The sequence below is a fragment of the Chiloscyllium plagiosum genome, unplaced genomic scaffold (genome assembly GCF_037043375.1).
Source record: "Chiloscyllium plagiosum isolate Xiang-an unplaced genomic scaffold, Cpla_swu_hap1 HiC_scaffold_5, whole genome shotgun sequence".
Taxonomy (NCBI): domain Eukaryota; kingdom Metazoa; phylum Chordata; class Chondrichthyes; order Orectolobiformes; family Hemiscylliidae; genus Chiloscyllium; species Chiloscyllium plagiosum.
In genome coordinates, this window is record NW_028270143.1 from 8,337,401 (window position 1) to 8,359,301 (window position 21,901).

A 21,901-nucleotide genomic window follows, 5' to 3' on the forward strand; every position below is an offset into this window, starting at 1 on the left:
TTTTACGTATTTACCAGGAGATGGCAGTGGTAATCCACAGAAGAATTTAAAAACGGTGCCGCCAAGCTGCCAAAAAACGTACTAACTGCGATAAACTGGGATTTATTTATACAGAGGGTTGTAAATAGGATGAAAACATCTACCACAAATGACACTTGTAAAAATGGACTGAGGTCGATGGAGTATATTCATTTTGAATCCATCAACTTATTTGTGGACAGATTAATTCCACTTGACACAGGGTTTAGAAATCCATTTGTACCTCAGTGTTTTATTTTTAATGCACAATAACATGATTTAAATTGATCAACTTCCAATTTGTTCCTTAGTCTACTCCGCTGTGTGCAACAGGGGATAGCAACTGGAAGTTAGGAGTAGCTCAAACTGAAATGACGTAAATTATTATACATCAATCATACTTAAAAGAGCATATGTTTATATATATATATATATAAAACCAGTAAAACGGACACTCATGCACATCCATTAACACGCATGTATGTGCACACATATTCAGGTACACATGTATATTATACATAAACACAAATGAACCTACTCTTGTTTTCGCTGAAATTCTCCCAGTCAGAATCGGTTGTTAAATGTTGCATAGTCCTGAGGTACAAATGCAAAATACATAATTACCTTTTAGTATATTTATGACTTGGCTTCAAATTGTAGTCATGTATAAAATTATATCTATCATCTCAGTGTTTTGAATTTTAATGGCATGTTGTAAAATGCTCGTTGGATGCAAAGTACTGACTGGTAACTTTTACAATTTTCATAAAATGATTAATACTTTGATCAAGTGTTATAATGGTAAGAAATTAAGTCAGTTCGGAGGATACTTTTTTTCTCATCCAGATGCCCAAGTTATATTTTCACCTTGAGTGAAACTGCAGCATATCTGCTGACTGTGCCCATTTTCGAGTGAAAGGATTTTGTACAATCGTGCACATATTGGGAAGGATTGAATGAAAGAGCCGGTCGGATTTGTTAGTATTGCTTCAGAGAGGTTGGTTTATTTAAAGAACACCACTGAAGTTTCTACATTCATCAGAAAGTTAAAAAATGAAACTTAATGATTTGACGCTTTGGAAACTGAAACAGGTGGCTTCCTCACTTCCATAAAGTGAGTATATTAGTGTTAAAAACTCTTCCATCATTGACACCCTTAACGATCACGTGAATAATAACAATAAATACCGTGGTAAGTGATAAAAACTAATGACGCTCGGATTAATTAATCTTGTCAAGAAAACTTCAGTGCAATGTATTCAATTTTATTTTCAATATCGACATACATTTATAAAGCCTGGATACTTATTGGCACAGCGCAAAACCAAGCCAGAATTCAGACAGCAGCTAACAAGCTTCTACTTCCGTTAATATGCTGCATAGAAGGAATGGGGGGTACTATTATAGCCATATAATACGTTGGAAACAACAACAAATGACGTGTAACGAAATCCGAGATCTATGTATTCCAAAACATACTGTCGGGAAAGTCTGCGTTATTAGTCGATGACAAATTCAAATAAATGCTTGGTGATCACTTTGCCATTTTGTCGATTGATACGCAGGATTCCCAGCTACAAATCAGGATAATCTGTTACTATGCAACATAATCATTAATGTTTCACATGTGCCTGTAGGCAGAGCAAAATAAAATTATAACAAGCTGTTCCAACTACTAAGAGAAAAAAAAATAGACAACTTTACTAGACATAGAGCTGTGTCCGGAAATATAGAAGACATTGGACTTTCAGAAATTTAGAAATGTACCATTGTCACTTAAATGTTGAGCAAAACATAACGCGTGGGACAACGTTGAATATTTGTCTGTCTGTGAAATTAAGAAGTGATATGGGTATACTCCAGATGGTTTTTTTTTCTTTCAGTCTCCAGGCTAAAAGAGCAGAACCAGTTTGAAATTCTTCGATTCATAAACATATCATGGGTTACTGACCAACCATTTAGGTCAATTGATTTTGTTTCAAAAATACACGATAACCTTTGAAGTCATGGCTATAATAATTTGCTAATTCGTTTGAAAAATCCGTGGAGTTTTCTTTGTCTCTATACTTCCTCCGGCTCAAGCTGGTAATAGAATGTGATGGTGAATACGTCTCCAGATCCCGGATAATTAAGGTAAAAAAAGCTATTTCAGATTGCTGCTCAATAAAGCTTCTACGTTATTGCCGTAGTGGAGAAATCTTATTTAATGGAATATTAGAATGCACAACAAATTATGGTGTTCATTAAGATGTTGGGGTATGCATTTTAGTGATAAACATTGGGCCGTGTATTTGCAATGCTCGATGGCCGTCAGTGCGTGGAATCTTTATGTCATGAGAAACGGCGAAATAAACAGCAATTTTTTTAAAAAAACTCTTTTCGCAGACATTTATTTCATATTATTAAATAATAATATTTCAGATGTGTGCTCGAGCAACAAACATTGTCCTTACTTTAACAGCGTTCATTTGTTATGTTTGGACTACAAACTCACAAGTGAAAATGTTGACTTTACTGGCAAACGGTCTAGCTATAGTGTACTTTCCTAAAGTGTCCTCTTTTCCTGATTTGTACTTCCCCGATTATTATTGGTGATTTATTTCCTTGCAGTTGAAGTGCAATCCGGAACGATATTTTTTTTTAACCGAGAAATCTTTTGACCTGGAATATACATTTTTAAAAAGTTCTCCCATATTTCTGATAACTGACTGTATATTTTTTTTCTTATTCTGGACTTAGAAGGTAATAATAGCAATCGTCGCTGATTGCAGTGATGGACATTTTATTTATAAACTCTCACCATGTTTGTGTCTGGTAAAAATCGGCTTCGGACATATTTTAATAGAGGAAAGATCCGAATTCACACCGCAATCTAGAGCGCTTCCCGAAACATCTATCGTCCTTTCGTTGTAGGTATGCACAGGAGACATGGAAGCATACAGATCGTGCAGTCTTTTTCCAGTAAGTATAGTTCTTTTAACGAGCGAGGAGCGAAGGTAGTGCAATAACTTCCTGATAAGCGTTTCTGCTGGTGTGAAGCCTGTCTGTTCAGCACAGAGATTGGGACATGCCAGAGGAGACTCCAGAGATCAAAAGAAAACAACATTTCCGAATAGCAGAGCAAACAGTTCCTAAAATATCCCAGACGGAAAGGCAGAAACATGTTTTTATTGTAATAATCCTTTACTATTAACACACCAGGTGCATACTTCCTAGACTGTCTAGCTGCTGTAAATGCTGGCTGTGCTTTCCTACGCCTAACCCTGACAAAATATGCCTATTAATGTGGAACATAAAAGCAACTGATCCGCTCGAGAGGAACGAAAACCCTAGACACAGTAACTGGTCAATATGCCCGGACATTGTGGACAACAGCTTCGGAGACAAGTTCTGTGATCTAACGAGAGGATTGGGAAAGAGCGAGCGAGAGAGAGAGAGAAAAAAGTTGTAAAACAGAAGGCGGAAACGATACCCGGGGTAAATCCCCTGTGGGGTTCCAATCAGATTACCTAGCAACTCTAAAAGGTTTCCGCGGAATAGTTGTTTCACTGAAACCCGCCAGAGGAAATGTGGTCATCCCCAAAGTGAACTCGTGCATTTTAATAAATCAATAGATGACCAAGCTTGAATGTTAAAACAAAAATCCGAGCGTTCGCATCAGAGGTAGCAATACAGCCATCTTGCGCTTTGATCCTGCAGCATATATCTTGTACCTATAACTCTCACTATTTGCCTATAATTGATTTGTTTTATAATTTCGAGTTTAGATGTACATCCAATCTAAATTCAGCAAGTCTCCAGTGTCTCTGAAACTGTACAGTGCCTTGATGGCATCGTTAGACAGCAAACAACTACACGGGGTTGGGGAGGGGGCGGGCAAGGGATGTTGGGGGTAAAGAATAAAGAGAGAAATGCAACTGCTCACTTATTTTCAATTCTTCCACGTAACCTTTTCTTTTAAACCAAACATTACAGAATGTTCCTAAATGTTACACCAGTGCGACTATACTAGTCATGATTTCTGCTTCTTTTAAAATGTAACCAAATCGTATGGGTCTCTTTGCACTTCCAGATTCATCACACATCTTATTCTCAACAATGTTGGAATCATACCTGCGTTCCTAAACATGTAAATGGCACAGTGGCTTGGGAAAGAAATTAACAGAAGACATTGACCTTTTAAGGTGACACAGTCTATCGACACTTCCAATATTAAAAGATTGTGTGCGATTTTTGTACAATATCTTTTTGAAAATAGTCGAATACATGCTATTTACCACCTGTGATGTGGAATGCTATTGGGTGACGGGATCACATGGCCAGGTCACGTGAATAGAAATAAGTCGGGCCGAAGGAAAATGGGTGCTTGGTGTAAATCGGGGGTGTAATGCTACCATTTATCACGCTATCTCGTAAAACCGACACTGAAGAGTCCTGGCCAACAAATCACCAGACAAAATTATGAGTTCGTCGTATTATGTGAATGCTCTTTTTCCCAAATATACGGCGGGGACATCCGTTTTCCAGAACGCGAGTGGCTTTACAGAAGCAACTTCTTGCGCTTTTGCTACCAACTCACAAAGATCCAGCTATGGAGCGGGCGCCAGCGCCTTCCCAGCCCCGATGGCCGGCCTGTACAATGTTAACAGTGCAATCTATCACGGCCCTTCCATGTACAACACAGGTTATAACTTAAATTCCGATTCCTACAACCTGCGCTGCTCTGCCTTAGACCAGAACATTCCAGTTCTTTGCAGCGATCTGAGCAAACAGGGTTGCGAAAAATTGGATCAGACAAACGTGCACCCTCAAGCAGAGAGCAATTTCCGGATTTACCCCTGGATGAGGAATGCAGGTATGGGACATAGTGTAACATAGCGATGAGAAAACGTGCAAATGACCAGTTAAAATGAGCGCCACTACATCCTGAAGGTAGTTAAGAGTTTTAATGGTAGCTGAGGACCAGTTCCTCAAACGTATGTGGTATTGTAGGCAGATAGCAATCATAAAACTTTTATTGCACAATTAATCAGTACAATCCTCGTAAAAGCACTCGACTTCCGCTCCTTTAAAGTTAACAGCAACTCACATATTGCTTGTTTACCCACTTTTATCAACATCAAATGAGAGCTATGTTCTTTACTGATACACGGGAAAAAAACACCGTTTATTCTTGAGAGGATGGGGATTGATACATTGCAGGTCTAAAGTTTGTTTACAGATTGGGCAAGGTCGTGGAACTGAAGCGTTTTCTCTCTTTGTTTTTCACTCCGTAAAAGATCTTTGGGTCCTTGTAAAACTTCCCCCGCCCCCTTTGTAGATACAAGTCCGTATTTGAAACGCATTACTTCGGTGCTATAACATACAAGCTCGAACCACCAGAGTAAAATTAGGCATTTCAATTGCTAGCATTAGAATCGAATAGATCTGGAACAAAACACACACACACATGCACATACAGCCTTACAATTTTAGTTACCTGTCATTCCTGTGTCTGAAATATTAATATTCCAACCCTATATACTGGGTGAAATTTTATTCCGTCAGCCGCTTGGATGTAAATAAACTATTAAGAACACAAGTGATTTGCACTGGAAACTTATTTTTCTTTTCAAAAACCGTTTTGCTAGAAGAAGGTTCCTCTCAGATCCCAAAAGTTAATTTGCATTTTAACTCAGACCCTTGGCATCTGAGTAGTTGGTTCAGCCACAGATATTTCAATGGGGTTCTGTAAGAGCAGAGATGACGAGGGGATGTTGAAAGCAACAGGAATGGGGTTGACCACATCGCGGGCATTGTGTATTTATGAAAGGTGGTTTTAAAAGTTGGGTTCATGGCTTGGTTGCTCTGTTTTTTCTCCCCTTCCCAGGCCCGGACAGAAAAAGAGGGCGACAGACCTATACCCGTTACCAGACGCTGGAACTGGAGAAAGAATTTCACTTCAATCGCTATCTGACTCGCAGACGACGGATCGAAATCGCCCACGCTCTGTGTCTGACTGAGAGGCAGATCAAAATCTGGTTCCAGAACAGGAGGATGAAATGGAAAAAAGAAACCAAAGCTGGGAGCTCTAGCACCACGACCGAGGAAAAGCAGGAATGAGACTCCCACCAAAATCTTGAACTATGCGAAGAAAGTTGCTCTGTCGCCGCGAAACCATGACATTTGACTAGCTAACCACAATCGTGGACTATTTCAGAAATGGTGTGCGCTAGCGCTCATGATACTACCTATGTGTTTTAATAACCTCTTTCGAAATCATGTCTTTAAAAATTAAAGTTCGCTGATTTAGATTTCATCTTTTCAAAAAATAAATCAAAATCTTTATTGGCATTAGTAGAGAGCTAAGAATTGAGTCCAGAATCCATGTTTTCAGTAACAAAAGGAAAGTGGAAGGACTGAGAACAATTGTCTGCAAATGTTACAAGGCAGGCAGTCAAATTGAAATGCTTGATTTCTCAAGTTTTAATTGAGAATCTCTGCCCGCAATATTACAAGGAACGCGAAAGAAATTCGAAATCCTTCTTCTCTATTGTTAAAATGAAATGAATTGAATTTGGATTCTGAATCTGCCATAGTGCAATTATCGGGATACATTAGCCGATAAAACTAAATGTGACCATTGCTCTAACCTATGTAATGCAAAATTCAAATGTCATTGCGTGTTTTAAAATATATCTCATGCACTGAACTACTTCTCAAACTTACTTTACTTCTGTTAATGTCTTCTTCACGTGTTTTGAAATATTCTTGCACAGTATTCACAAAACAAAAATACCCGTGATAATAGATAGTCGACCCCAGCCCAATCAGAGACCAAGTTCTTGAGCCACTCTAACATACATAGCAAGAATGGCCAGAAGGCTAACTAGTCGAATAAAGTAGTTTATTTCTATTCAAATTTTCGTTCTTATTATTTTTTACATTACTTCTCAATTAATCTCTGAGTGTGCCACTATACACCGAGATGTACCGTTCTATTAACAAAATGAAGAAGATTTGTCTTTTCGCATAAGCAATGAAATGTAACTACCTAGACCACAATAGTGGACATCTTGCACGTCTTTGGAAACTACCTAAATGTTCGAATTAAATATTCGTTTCTTGACAGAGAGTGTTCTTGAAGTCTAGACTTTTCACACTTCTCTAAACAGTACCCATTATATGAGAACAAAAATGTGAATAATATTCCGATGTATGTTTTTTTTTAAATGAGGTGCATATATAGCCACTTTATAACACAACATAATGATAACTACCTAGATACCGGTTTACATTTGACGCGGATGGAGTTGTTTCGTACTGTGCTTAAATACTATAATGTAAAAATAAACAGTAAAACAAGTTATATATGAATGGGGGAAATTGCTATATTTCTCTCTGATTGATGGCATTAAAATATATACCTGCTAAAGATTTCAAGCAACCATGTATCATTGAATGATGTAATTGTCTTTCTTTTAAGTTTGTTGTGTCAGTTGTCTTATACATGTGTACTGTCTAAATTATAAACATTTTTAAAAACTGTAACCAAATGTAATAATAGAAATTTCGAGCAGCATCGTCGACTAGATATATTGTGGTTCCATATTCAGTATGGTATCTGTCAATGGAAAGTTTGCTTTGTAATATGTGTATGTGTTGTTAAATAATATCTGATGTTAAAGGTTTAAGGTGCAATCTATTTAAAATGCATATATTCGTTCCAGTCTTGTATACTTTGAATGGAGTCTCTGTAGACAAACAAAAATGAGAAACATTAAACGGTGCTTGAATAAACAGACTGTCTTTCCTGGCCTGAGCAGATTACCACCAAATGAGTGGCCCCATGATTCGTTAATACACAGAAGTACGATCATTAACAGCAGCAATTAAAAATAAATTATTTCAGAGTAACAAATACATATTTCTATATTGTAGTCCATTCATTGCCATACAATCTGTTTTTCATAAAAGAACAAATGAATCCATAATTTTTGTCCACGAAATGGGCACGTTTCAAACAGATTAAAACTGAATATGTCAAAGTCTTTTGTGCACATTATGCTCTGTTAATTATCGTTGACAATAATATTTTTAAAAAGGCCGTATTTGCGAGCAATGCATTCGAATTAAGACGCAGGTTGGGTCGACGATGGGCTAAAGTTCTCATGAAGCAAGCTGGACCCGACGCCTGATCGAGCTCATTTCCCTTTCAGAGAGTCTAAGAAAAATGGAAAAGATGAGAACACAGTGAGCGTAGTGTCTGGTTTCATAACGACCAAAAATTAAAATCAAATTTAAAAAAAGAATCGAGTCGCTATTTCATCGCCGAGCTTTGAATGAATATTCGGACAGGCGCAGACTTTATTTGTAATGCATGCAGTGCGGCACTGTAACTTGTAGCTCGATCCCAAGATACGGGACGAGCTCATTGCCATTTTTGAAATGCAACATATTCAAGAAACGAGTAAACCAGAAGAAATGTCGATAGAACAAATCTGATGATACGTAAACCAGAATTGATTCGTTACAATAGTCGCCTGAAAGCAGAAACTAGTGATTTCTGTGAAAAAAAAGCACGGATTGCAAACGGGTGTTATGGACATATTAATGTAGCTTCAGAAATTACAAAATTATTTTTAAACCGTGGAAAAAATCTTTCATAATTTCACAATTTTAACCTGACTCTTTGTTAAAAATGGCGTCTAAGACCTGCCTCCTAATAGTCATGGGGAAATGTCATAAATCCGTTGTTGTTTTATGAAAATTTACAACTTTGCAATAGAACTTTACGAGTTGTTCGGTTTTTCCATTGGCCACTGAAAGTCATGTGGAGTGTAACCGTGAACATGAACTTTTTATAATTTCCCTTGCGACTATAGAACTGCATTCTTTTGCTAAGCGCGTGTTGGTTCGGATGTGAGAGCTTGCGGGCTTTCAGCAACGCATATTTTGTTCTTTTTTTCCCCCCTCCGAGCGCAGTGATTATTCGCCTATGGAGCTTCAATGCATCCAAGCTTTCGGCACAGATCCTATGGCTGGCAGCTACGAATTCCTCCACGGAAGGTGGAGCATTGGATTAAAAAGCGCCGGCTCTGATCCGCACGGCAGTTTCCTGCAGGTCGTCACCAAACGCCGCTGGCGGAATGCGGGAGCCAGGGGCCTGGGATGGAGCTGAACGGACAGCTGTCAAACTAGACATGGGCTCTGCAAACACTGACACTGGGGCTCAGCAAATACCACAGCCGGTTTGTGCAGAGTCCGGACTAGCCAGACCGAGGGGAGGAATCTGCAGCAAGGTAAGGCCCATTCTCAGCTTTGCAGTTCTGCAAAACAAAAGTATTTTTAACAGGTCTTTCAAGCAAAGTTATTGTTAAAGCTAACCTTTAAAGATCTTTAATTTGCCAAAGTTGAAGAGTGTCGTGTAAAAGTGACGATGACCTTTGAATTGTGATAACTCGAAATGTAGCGTTTGTTGGGCATTTATTGAGTGTAATTTGACTGTTTTAGGGACAGTTGTTCTGTATTTGTAATTTTTTTTGGAATCTATTTGTTTTGAAATAAGTGTGAATAATGTTTTTTGACGTCGTACGTTCTGATTGTCTCTGACCAACAGCCGTTCTGTTCGTTCAAAATGTTTTGCGTAAGGAACAAATTGACAGAAATAAAACATGAACCTTGATTCAGTTTTTAAATGTCATGTAGGGGGAATCTGGGATGAGGCTTGTTGTAATGAAATCTATTGCAGATTCATTGCGGTTGAAAAAGAAACTATTTATTCAATTTCGAAATAAACAATCAGTTACGGTGCCCGTTCTTCAGTTAAATGGTTTATTTCTTTTGAATTACTGCTCTTCCTTCGCATGGTTTTCGATAAAGGTGCGATATATTCTAGTATCCACTTTTGTTATTTTGTTCAAACATTTTCTGGTGGAGATCTAATCCACGTTTATCTGTGTTTATCTGTGAATCATCGTCCCTAGTTATTTGTGGTTAATTTCAGTGTTGATGGCTCCTCAAGAATGAGAAATGATCAAAGATATCCTATTTCGGGTGTGAGCATGCAAATTTGCTGTCTGTTGTTTTTCTTACTTAACGCGGAGGTTGTCCTTCTGACACTGAGACACTTAGAACCGTCTGACTGAGAATGTGTGTGTTCGTGTGGATATTTATTAATGTTTGCTGTCCTCTTTTGGACTCGTTGCTGCCACCGTGTGTTTGGAGTGTGAGCAAACTTGTGGTGCTGCTGCATAGCGTGTCTCTTGGTCATGTGTTACTGATGAAATGGTTGGCTTGCATTCTTAAACTAACCGTTCAATGTGTTGCTTGGTAGACATGTCCAGTAATCACAAATTTGCTTGTATAGTACCACGCACTAAACTTGACTGAATGGCTTTTCGAACGTTTTTGCATTAAATTATTTGTTTCGATTTAAAATGAGTGAAACTATGGGCTTTGCGCTCAGAAAGAGACATCACGCGGTCTATCACTAAGACTATATTAGGCCTTTGAGTGTAATGTTTGTACGTATGAAATGCGTCCCACCAATTACTTATTTGACCCGCATTGATCGTTAGTAAATGTTTCATAATTGTGCTAAAGTTACAAGTTAAAATTTGCGTGTTTGTGGATAGAAACGGTCAAATACACTTTGATTGTTGATAAAGACTGGGAAATGGAGTTTACTTACTGAACACCTACGATACCCCCTTAATTATTTGGTTAAAGTGTGATAAGAGCCCACATTTGTGATGTTAGAGAATTTCTGAAGGATTTGTTTTCCTCGTGTAAGAAACATGAAATCGAATTAAACGAAGAATTTGAATGAATCACGGTTATACCATAACAAGAAACAGTGTCGTCAGTGAATCGTGATTTTAATGAATAGGCCTGTTTTATGGTGATAAAGCACAGAGTTATTTTAATCTGTCAGAATGCAGCTATTTATGTAAAATATAGCAAATAACATTCGATCATTTATACTTTCGAAGAACCGCCGTTCTGGAAGGGATTACAGCTACATCAAAGTAATTGGAACATTTATATTGTTTCCTTGCAATAGTCATAGTTCAAATTGCGGCAACTTGTTAACGAGATGTGAGCGTAGCAAAAAAAAAGTAACGTAAGCGCCGGTGGGTGGAAAACTTGAAGCACGGCCTCGCAATTTCAAAGGAGGCATGTTGTTTCCTTTTAGATAAATTAGGTAAATGGATTAAATGCGTGTATAATTTTTGTTTTAGATACGTACATATACATACGTTTAAAAATATTACTTAGTCAACTTCACTCAGCCCAAACTAGGCCCCAATTCCACCTAATAAACCAAGAGACATTCTGTCTGTAGTTGCTAATTAGGCTATATCAGTTCTGATCGCTGCAAGACTGAGTAACACTTGGGAAGAAATTTCCTTCTTCTTAACGACATTCAAAATACGAATTTACACGCTTGTGGACTTTGAAATACCTCATCTTTCTTGTTTTCTTTAAATTTAAAAATGACATTCTCTTACTTCAACTGTACTACCATTGAACACGTGGAGTTCCAGATCCCATCTGTTTAGAATCTATTATTTTATCTTATTCGGAAGGTTTGCTATCTGCGAGGAAATGGAAATACGTCAACGGAAAGAATAAATCGCAACGTCAGTATTTTAGTCTTTTCCAGAGGAAAATTAATTGGTGCTTGATTTTTTGAAACTGCCATGTTATTTTTAAAAGTATGAATTGCAAAATATAGTATTAAAGTCTAGGTTAGTGGTGAAAACAGTTCAATTGTGCGGCATTGTTTTTCCCCCAGAAGATACATACAGATCAAGTTATTATTTGATATATTCTATGTGCTCTTTAGTAGCAAGTTTCCCCACTCTGTGTGTTGTTGGTCTCATTATATTGCCTTATTTTCTCTAGTTTTCCAAGCACACAGTGCAGCAGCAGTGGCTATTAGCCGTTCAACCTAATTGGAAAATAATAGCCGTGGTTTACGCATTGCTCTTTTGTTCATCTTTCAATATCACCTTTTTCTGTTCTGTATTTCGGTCATTTCACAGCACAACTTGTGTGAAGATTCTTCATGTTAAAGGATGCAGCAATTGTGGGGGCTTATTAATCAAACGTGGAAGCCAAAAATAAAACACCAAAGCAAATCATAAACAGAAAAGATTCACGTTGACGAGAACTGTTCGAATTTATTAAAATTCATTTTACAATTGGAAGTAAATGCATAAATATTGTACATGATTAGAGGCTTTAGGGCAGAAACTGAGGAAAGCGGCAAGCGTCGGCCTTTCATTAAGAGGGGTCGAACTGGCTTGATCTTGCACATTTTCCTCCATAATTGCTCTGTATTTATACTCACACTTCGAACAGATATAGCTTTTGATTTCGGCCAGCTCTCGGTTTGTTTTTTTTACATATAGCCAGCCTATAATTAAGAAAGAGAAACAGGTATAAGCTTTCAGGACTGAAAATGAACCTACTCGTGGTATTTTAATTACTTGCAATCACTGATGAGATATCCGTCCCAAAGAAACCTTTTTAGCTGTCGAAAATACAAAATTCTCCGACTACTAACAACCGCATTCACCAATTCTCCTTAATTTGCAATGATTGCCCTCTAATTGCCATGTTTCGAATTCGGCTATAGGTGCTGTAAAAGTGTTTACTCGAGGGCTGAAATATCTTTCTTGCTTAAAATATATAAACATCCTCTTCATATATTGTTTACTGTACCGCAGATATTTCAGTAAGAGATGTGACCATTGTTGACGGAAAGGAAACCTAACGAGATAATGAGATCTTTAGCAAGGAGCCCTTGGCTTCCGTCCTTTTACTGCGATCTGATGCCGCGCTCAGGGCGCAGCAAATGCTCTGTTATTGGAAAACACAAATGTCCCCATTGAGATGCTCAAAAATGCCTAATTATTCGAAAGGAAACATTCCACTCTTTTATGGTCGATAAAACCTTAACAGTGTGCAATTATGGAAAATCGAAGTTGGGATTTGGGGAGTATTAGTGAATTTCAATCGTATGCAATTAAAACAACAATCTAATGGAAGAGAACCCTATATAAGGTTATCAAACATAAAATTGAGCTTCTATGTGTTTGTAGATCGCTTGGCCGTTAAAAAAAACCCGGCGAATTTTGGTTAAATACATGTTTCCCTGGAAGTACTGTGGTGTTTGTAAACTAAATGCACATGTATATGCATGCATGCTTTAATGAAGAACGCTGGTGCAATAACAATTACTCCCACGCACCATTACTGTGAAATCTTTTAAAGCTGAGAAACTGCGTTGCGTTCTACTGTTGGGATTTTCTTTATAAGAATATCAAAATTAAATCTATAAATCATGTCCCTGTATATATACTCTTACCATCAGGTTGTGTCTATTTATTACTGGTATGAATTTACTGAAGGCACAATTCAGGGACACTTGATGTTGTGAGTCCCAGTACTTGTAGACGCTGTTGTTCTTTGTTTAAAATGGGCAGAGAAAAATATTATGGAGGTCTGTGGTCTGATGTTTCTCAACTAGAATACACAAGCTAGCAAAAGGAATGTTGTGCTTGCAGCATAACAAATCAAAATGGAAAAATATGTAAATACAAAACCTAAATTCTTACAGCTATTATTTACCCATCTAAAATACTATGTGCCTCTACCTGGAAGAGAAATCCACAGAACTAGTGATTTGTTGATTTATTTCTTCCTTCTCGATCATCTATCTCCTAATTATTGTTGATCTAGCAATTGTGAGAATACGCAATGCACAGTCATAAGTCCATGTATGAATGTATCTAAAATATGTATGCATAGCTATATCCTGTAAACTGATAGTGCTCTCATTTGGTCACTAATATTCCATTAAAATCACCTCTGTTATAGTTCAGAGCAGATTTGGTTGTTTGTAACTTTGCTAGCTCAGTCGCCGGATCTCCAGGGAATTTTTTGAACCAGAGTCGTTTTCTATTGGCCAGAGGCTGATCAGCTGGTTATATTTGCTGCTGTCGCTTTGGCGCTCGGCCATCCTGAAACAAACCACCTCGATGACTACTAATAGCTAAACCACATTGTGTACTAATACATAACAAATCATATTACTACAGAGTGTGGAGCAAATGAGTTCGTATTTTGTGAACCCTACTTTCCCTGTTTCACTGCCCAGTGGCCAGGACTCCTTCCTCGGACAGATCCCACTCTATACAACGGGGTATGATGCTCTAAGGCACTTTCCAGCTTCCTATGGGGCAGCGACGCTCCAGGATAAGAGTTACTCGTCACCTTGTTATTACCAACAATCCAACTCAGTAATAGCTTGCAATCGGGCATCGTATGAGTATGGAGCTTCTTGTTTCTATCCTGAAAAGGATCTAACCAGTGTTTCGCCATCCGGGAGTGGGAAGCATAGAGCTCAGGATGATTTCTTTTCCTCAGACCAACAGTACAAAACAGATTGTGCACAAAACAAAATTTTAAATGAGGAAGGAAACGACCGGAAGTACAGTACTCCAATTTACCCTTGGATGCAACGAATGAATTCAAGTTCTAGTGAGTATTAATAGTGGAAAATTACAAGTTAAAACTTGACACTTGGAACCAACTTTACGTAAAGAGTGCATGTATATGTTAATTGTTACGTTAAATGCCGCACACTTTCTAGAGTCGGAAGATTGAGCAATAGCATTGCATTGGTAATGTTAGTTGTTTGTTTCAATTTCTTTCATTTTTTTTTGCTCCCATCATGTAGGTTCTGTCTTTGGGCCTCATGGGCGTCGAGGGCGACAAACCTATACCCGATACCAAACTCTTGAGCTGGAGAAAGAATTTCACTTTAACAGATATTTAACCAGACGCCGCCGGATAGAGATTGCCAACGCACTCTGCCTCACAGAACGTCAGATCAAGATCTGGTTTCAGAATAGGAGAATGAAGTGGAAAAAGGAAAACAAACTTCTAAACACAACAGAATCCAACAGCGAAGACGCAGAGGATAAAACAGGGGAGTAAGAGCGCGAAACCACAAGAAGTTAGTCTGGGCCTTTCTGTTTGGTAGTGAGTTCTTATTTGCTCATTCTGCTAAACAGTACAGAAAAAAATCGTATTTCAGTTTGTTTTCGTTGCCCCTCTCTCTTTGAGCTTGTGTTAATGTATAAGTGGTAGAGGAAGTGTCGCAAACACTCTGCATTCCACAGCACACTATAATTATACGGCATTTAGGATTAATTGTTTTATAAGTGCGAAGTGTAAGTGTTTCTGCTTCTCTAGTCGTTACTATGTGATGATTTACTCCTCAAATTGTATTCTAATTGTTTCAATGGATAGGTTTAAATATAATTTGACACCCTTCAAATGATGAACGTAGTGGATATGCCCATTTGCAAATGATAAATATGGTATTGTATATGTCAATAGTTTACTGCAAGGTTTCTTACTGCTTTTGGTTTTGTCTAATGAAGAGGACGCAGTGTTCAGTTAGCTTGTGCCATGTTTTCTCTACCAAGAGAAGCAAATATATTTGCTTGTGACTTGACAGCCATAGGATAAAACAAATTCAGCCTGGCGACGCTATTGCTTAAATTGAAATTTTGCGAATTAAAATTTCTTAAATCTATATTAAATATATACAGTAATATATATATAAATAAACTATCCGATTTCTAAAAGGTTAGCCTTCAATTATAGCTGCCGAAAAGTTTTTGTATGAAATAAGCTGTGAAAGGAAACTTAGCACTGTGAAATTGATCGGTAGATGTCCTTGTTTCAGAGAGAAAAAGATAGACAGAATACGTGGTAGGAATGACTATTTAGTTTCTAAGGCCATTAAATACGGCAATTTTCACTGAATGCAGAATTAAAGACGTAGCTGAATCCGCGGGTAAATCATGAAATATTCTTCATGTTTATTGCAGCGAAGCTAGAACCAGCATCGGACACAGAGCTCTTGTTTTGATTAGGTGGATTACTATTTGTTAAGTGGACCCTCTTTTGTTAGATCTTGCATAGCATTTCATCGTATCGAACCAACACTAAACTGTGTGCAAAGAAATTGCTTCCACGTAAATTTAGGCACAAGATCATGTTTATTTTCCAATTAAAATGGAATTCTGGTTTAACATGTACCGTGTACGAAAGTAAACTGGAACGATTTAAACTCATTTCCAATATACGTGACCTGATTTTTAAGAACGCAAAGGTTGGTTTAATAGTTTAGGTTCGCGATGGCTTCAAATTTTCGCCGAAACGCGAATAAATGCTCAATACTATGAATTACACGGACTAAAGAGAAATTTGAGAAGAGTAGCAGATGAAAGAATTGGCGTTTTGATGTTGTGTGATGCCGTTTTTCCCTGAGCAAATCTCCGATGACATCCAAGACGTATAAAGACAGTAAGCGCATAATAACTACAATTAAATCTGTTTTTTTTTAAATCAAATCAAATCAGTGACAAGACACCCTCAAGTCCTATTTGTAACACTGTCAGCGGCAGCATATTTTTAAACATCTCAGCCTAGGGATTGAACAACTGCAACATTGTCTGGCGTGAATCTTTTCTTTTTGAAAGATGCCCCTCCACATTGTTTTATGTGATTTATTCTACGAAATGTAACGGTTACGTTTGAAATGTGTGGGTAGCCTTAATTCGACCCAAGGCCGATTGCCCAGTTTATCAGAACCACAGGACTCATGGCTTCAGTCTCCAGAGGGTGGCGCGCAAGGACAACCCAAAGCTACTGCGGGGAGCCGGCGGCGCGCCCTGGTGCGCGTGCCCCACGCTCTTCCTTCCACGCAACCTTCCAGTTTGGAGCCACAGTGCACGGATTTACCTCTAGAGGTCATCAGCGAGAATTTACGACTGGACAACAAAAGCACGTGATTCCAAGTCGTACCCCATATTTGGGCGCCTACGTAGGAGGGAACGAAGTACATGTCCCAGTCATTTCCATAATTCATCATAAATTGTGCAGGGTGCTAGACGCACAAGCGACCAAGAGCCACAAATCAAGTAAAAATAAATAAATAAAAAAATCAAATGAGCTCTTACTTTGTAAACTCATTCTGCGGTCGCTATCCAAATGGCCCGGACTACCAGTTACATAATTATGGAGATCATAGCTCGGTGAGCGAGCAATACAGGGATTCTGCAACGATGCATTCCAGCAGGTACGGCTACGGCTACAATGGGATGGATCTCAGCATTAGTCGTCCAGCATCTAACCACTTTAATGCCAGTGAAAGATCTCGAAGCTACTCTACAGCAGCAACAACAGCAGCAGCAGGACCAGAAGCAGGAGCAGACACCAGGTACAACCAACCTGCCACATCCACTCAGTCTCCTTCACCTGACCCTCTACCCTGTTCCGCCGTGGTCAGTCCGCCTGCTAGCGACAACCACCACGGAATCAAAAACTCCATAGCAAGCCCAACTACCTCCTCAAATTCCAGCAGCAGCAGCAGCAGCAGCAGCAGTCTCATCAGTAGAGATGGGGTTGGCACATCGCCTGGTACTGAAGATGACACCCCGGCAAGCAGCGACCCTCCAAGTTCACAGAACGGGCAAAGCACAGCACAACAACAGCCTCAGATTTACCCCTGGATGCGAAAACTGCACATAAGTCACGGTAAAATCCCTCCTCTCTTATCTTTTCATTAGTGGAGTCCTGAATTACTCTGAATGCTGAAAATCAAATTGCTAACTATGCACGCTAATGTTTCTGAATATCTCTGGAAGGGTCATCGTATTAAAGTTGCTAATGTATTTGGAACTATTTGGGTGGTGGGATATTTATTAGTAAGGTGTCTAGTTTTGTACCAGTAATGCAAATGTAAATAGGAATTGCTGGATAGAAAAAGGTGCGGTTTATGATGGGACAGCTTTGTCCAAGAGGGCACTTTCACATTTAGTTATAGTTAAGTTTCTAAAGTAATTTTGGTATTAAGATACAGCAAGAGCGTAAGGGTTAGCGTAGACATGTCTGGGCTAGATTTCGGACTTCTGCCTTCTTTATGTGTTTTGTAATGTATTTCATATTCGACAATGTACTGTTAGCACTAAACAAAGGATTCATTTTTTTGTGTGTTGTGTGTGGGTTACAGACAGTATGGGAGGACCAGAAGGTAAAAGAGCCAGGACGGCTTACACCCGATATCAGACCCTGGAGCTGGAGAAAGAATTTCATTTCAATAGATACCTGACCCGGAGACGACGGATAGAAATTGCACATGCTCTTTGCCTCACAGAGAGACAGATTAAGATCTGGTTTCAAAACAGAAGGATGAAATGGAAAAAAGATAACAAGTTAAAAAGCATGAGCATGGCCGCTGCAGGAGGCGGATATCGTCCATGATCAATAGAAGTACTGGGCAGTAGCTGACCAATTAGCATAATGTCAATACAGTACTGACTTCCAAAACTCCTCTCCCGTGTTACTTCTATGAAGAAAACCATTCCCATGTTGCCCTGCCCCAATCTTTGAATCGTTAGTCTGTTTTCTGGTCGTACTGTTGCCTGTACAAGTAATCTGCTTACAGTATATTGTCTAGGAGTAACAACAATGTTGTAGGAGTAGGATAGCCTTGTGAATTATAGCTGTTTAACTTATTTATATTAATACAAGCGGTGTTACTTGAAGTAACTGTATAAAATCGTCCAGTTAAAATGTAACAATGTGTTGCACTCTGCAAAAAAAGTGTATGTAAGTGTTAGTGTTGCTAAATGTCAAAATAGCTCCAAGCTTGCAATATGTATTTAATTTCAGATTATTGTCCTCTGTAATTGATATCGTAGTGTTAAATCACTGAGATGCTACCTATTCTGTGTTATTAGTGAGCAGTGAATTTTGTGAAGGATATTGCGACTCTGAACTGTATGTCTATGCTGTGCCTTTGTATGACTTTGCACGAACTCCAATAAGTGGCTCTTAGCGCAGCGTCAGTGTATGTTTTTGTGACAAAGGATAAATATAAAGCCTAAAAGACTGGCAGTTTAAGAAATTCGTGATGAGCTTTTGTATTTGTTTTTAAAACTGACTGGAAGTTAAAATAAAGTTTCTATAGTAACTTTCCTGGACTTTGGCCTCCCAGATAAGTTTTTCTGCTGCGTCTGCTGACCTATGGTGTAAATTGTTTCGAATACTTCCGTGTATTACAGTTTCAGTTCAATACTCCCACTAAAACCAGTGAGTTTCTCCTAATTTGTTTAACTTCGCACAAGTCCTCCAGAGGGAAAACCGTGCAGCTTGGGTTTACAACAGGCAATCAAGTTGCGAAAACTTATAAAGTCGGGCAATCAACAAGCAGATTTTCTCAATCTTTGGTTGTTGCAAATTTCAGAGTTTTGCAAGCAATGGCCAATACAGTACCTAAACGTCGTGCTATATTGTAATTTGGCATTTTTACGCAGTTCAAATTAAATTCGCCTCTTGCAGCATTGTTTCATGCGCCTTGTCTTTTGCGCACTTCAGCACCGTTTGTTGAACCACACATTTCCCGCTAACACCCAATTTCTTTGTTGTTGTTGTTGCTAATCTTGCATTTACACACACCATCTTTGTAGACATGACTTTTCGGAAACTCTATAGTTTTGGTCTGAGGAAAAAGGGAAACCTGAAGCACATCAACCACTTTGTTCCGCAGGTAGGCGTTAGTCACGTTCTCTCAAGCACTCGACCAAAGCGTCGCGTAAACCTTTCCCAACAGGTATTTTTCACTTTATAGAGTTAACTTTACTTACCGCGTGAAGGCAGGACAGAAAATTCGCCTCTTAGTTCCTGACAGCAAGGGGGATCAGCACTTTTACCCTTTCTGCTTAGTGAGTGCTTGTCCTTTAAAGTTATAATCAATAAACTTTTATACACCTCAGTTCCGGCTATATGACATTTGGGTGCCAAATGAATAGGGTTTTGTCTATGAATTAGATCGTAAAATCATCCATAGCACAGACTGATAGCCTCACTGGCTATAAAAAATCACGTGGTGTCATTAAAGTAAGTTTTATGGTTTTGGGGAGTTGACAACCAACAGTATATTCTACATAACATATAATCTCACTGACGCTGGACTTCATTTGGTTCCTTTGCAGATTGTGTGTGCAGACAGGCCACTCAAATGGCTAATTTTCATGTTCAGAGGACTATCCACAGCTCCACAACTCCAATGCACAGGAAAGTTGTGTTTTCTTGCAAGAGAAGGTAAATTTTGTTGAAATATTAACGTTAATTACTTTTCACGAGGAGTTTTGGCCCAGTAAAATGGATTAAACTGCACCCAGAGTGCACTGAGGCAGAAACATGTCTGGGAAAAGTGTTGGCTGGGTTCTTTCTGTGGTGATATAGAACTTCTCTTTGGCAAATATATACGAATGAGCAAGATTAAAAAGAAATAACTTTTTGGAGACCAGTGAGTCCCAATTTAAAACTCTTTTATGTGTTAGAAGCTTTTACAGCATATTCAACTGATGTTCATTCAATGCCCTGGCATTGTTCAACATCTTAATACTTTTTTAATTCTTGACTTGGGTTACTTTCCCCCGCAATTTCTGTAGTGTCATTATTTACTTTTTTTCTTGAGGGTAGTGTTATGCTTCTGCCTACAGTTGGTACTGTTGAGACTTATGTATTTTCAGATTACTTGTCATGCATTTTGGGTAATTGTGTAGCATTGGTACCTTAGTGCACATCGTGAAAGCATTGCAGTTAGCTTTTACTTTGAGCGTTCCAGCACAACTTCTGTCGTCACACAAGACCTGGCTGAGGTACTGTGCAATGCATTACATGCAGCAGTTCACGCAGCCAAATGTCTCACCCTTATTTTCAGTTTAAACTTTAATGGGGACAGACAACCCTCTCTTGAGGAATGAAAGTACACGGTTGCAAATAGATACGTTAATACAGAATAACATTAAAATCCTAATCCAAATTACCTGGAATGAGATATAGATATAAACAATCTATGAGTTAAAAGGGAGATCCTTTGAAATCCAGCCAGCGGAAGAGTTACTGCAACTTTAAATCTGACTGTTGTAACACCAACATTGCTTTTAGTCAATTGCAGGTTTCCCACAGTTGTGACTGACGAACCATAAAGTTTATGACCGGCTTTTCATTCTTTGAAGCTTCCGCTAGTCTAGTGGGGTTTTGGAGATATGCAAGTATAATTTTCACCATTAATACGTACTGTTTTGAATCAAAAGTATAACATTTAGTAGATTTGGAAGATGTTCCTTAGTTTATTTAGCTATTCAACATTTCTCTGTTAAAACAAATCCAAACTATATCACAAGGGAGTGGAGATGGCAGGCGGCCATACGTTTAAAAGGGATAATACGATAGCAAGCAATTACCCTGCAGAATTCCTACTCAAAACATTCCAATACAATTAGGTCTGTTTTACGATGTGCAATAAAGATTCAACAGTAAATAAAGGAAATCAGCACCAATATCACTATAGTAGTTCCGGATCGGCCATGCCAATCGCGTCAATCTGTTGTAATTTCCTTCGTATTAGTTTATATTTAAAATAGGACAGTTCAATATATATCATCTGTGCAGGCCACTTAAATCCTTTTTACAATAAGGCAAAATAATTTTTAGTTTCACTCAGTGCTACACTGGCACACTGTATTCTGGTTATAAAATTTGCAATTGATTTACTTGTAGTTTTTCCTAATCATTAGTGATAATCCATTATTTCGTTTCAATTTGCACAAAGGTCAGAGCTATTGATATATTTATTTGCTTGCTGAAGTCTCTAAAACTTTTCAGTTTAAAAACCGAAACTCCGAAGTGGGACGGGGGAGGGGGGGGGGGGCGAAGAGGGTGTGGTATGATGGGGGTTGGGGTTGGGGCAGGGTGGACGTGCTGCTAGAGTGGATGTAGTGTATTCAAAAAAACTAAACATGTA

At 38.5% G+C, this 21,901-nt stretch overlaps 4 protein-coding genes across 4 annotated transcripts in view; all 4 read left to right on the plus strand.

Moving 5' to 3' along the window:
• Window positions 1–4,388: 4,388 nt before the first annotated feature.
• Window positions 4,389–7,273, plus strand: LOC122549695 (homeobox protein Hox-A7). Its single transcript, XM_087986970.1, has 2 exons — window positions 4,389–4,873; window positions 5,888–7,273. Exons 1-2 carry the CDS (start codon window positions 4,480–4,482, stop codon window positions 6,118–6,120), a joined length of 627 nt encoding a protein of 208 aa, XP_087843096.1. The 5' UTR covers window positions 4,389–4,479; the 3' UTR covers window positions 6,121–7,273.
• Window positions 7,274–13,558: 6,285 nt separating this feature from the next.
• Window positions 13,559–15,009, plus strand: LOC122549697 (homeobox protein Hox-A6). The gene is made up of 2 exons (XM_043689561.2): window positions 13,559–14,550; window positions 14,750–15,009. Exons 1-2 carry the CDS (start codon window positions 14,121–14,123, stop codon window positions 15,007–15,009), a joined length of 690 nt encoding a protein of 229 aa, XP_043545496.1. The 5' UTR covers window positions 13,559–14,120.
• A 2,024-nt stretch (window positions 15,010–17,033) lies between these two features.
• Window positions 17,034–19,070, plus strand: LOC122549692 (homeobox protein Hox-A5). The gene is made up of 2 exons (XM_043689552.2): window positions 17,034–17,622; window positions 18,098–19,070. The coding sequence occupies exons 1-2, from the start codon at window positions 17,034–17,036 to the stop codon at window positions 18,346–18,348; spliced, it is 840 nt and encodes a 279-aa protein (XP_043545487.2). The 3' UTR covers window positions 18,349–19,070.
• A 1,098-nt stretch (window positions 19,071–20,168) lies between these two features.
• Window positions 20,169–21,901, plus strand: part of LOC122549688 (homeobox protein Hox-A3) — a 33,009-nt gene continuing 31,276 nt past the window's right edge. Inside the window, exon 1 of the mRNA XM_043689546.2 lies at window positions 20,169–20,190. The gene's annotated coding sequence lies outside the window, so the exon portion shown is untranslated. The remainder of the gene's footprint in view (window positions 20,191–21,901) is intronic.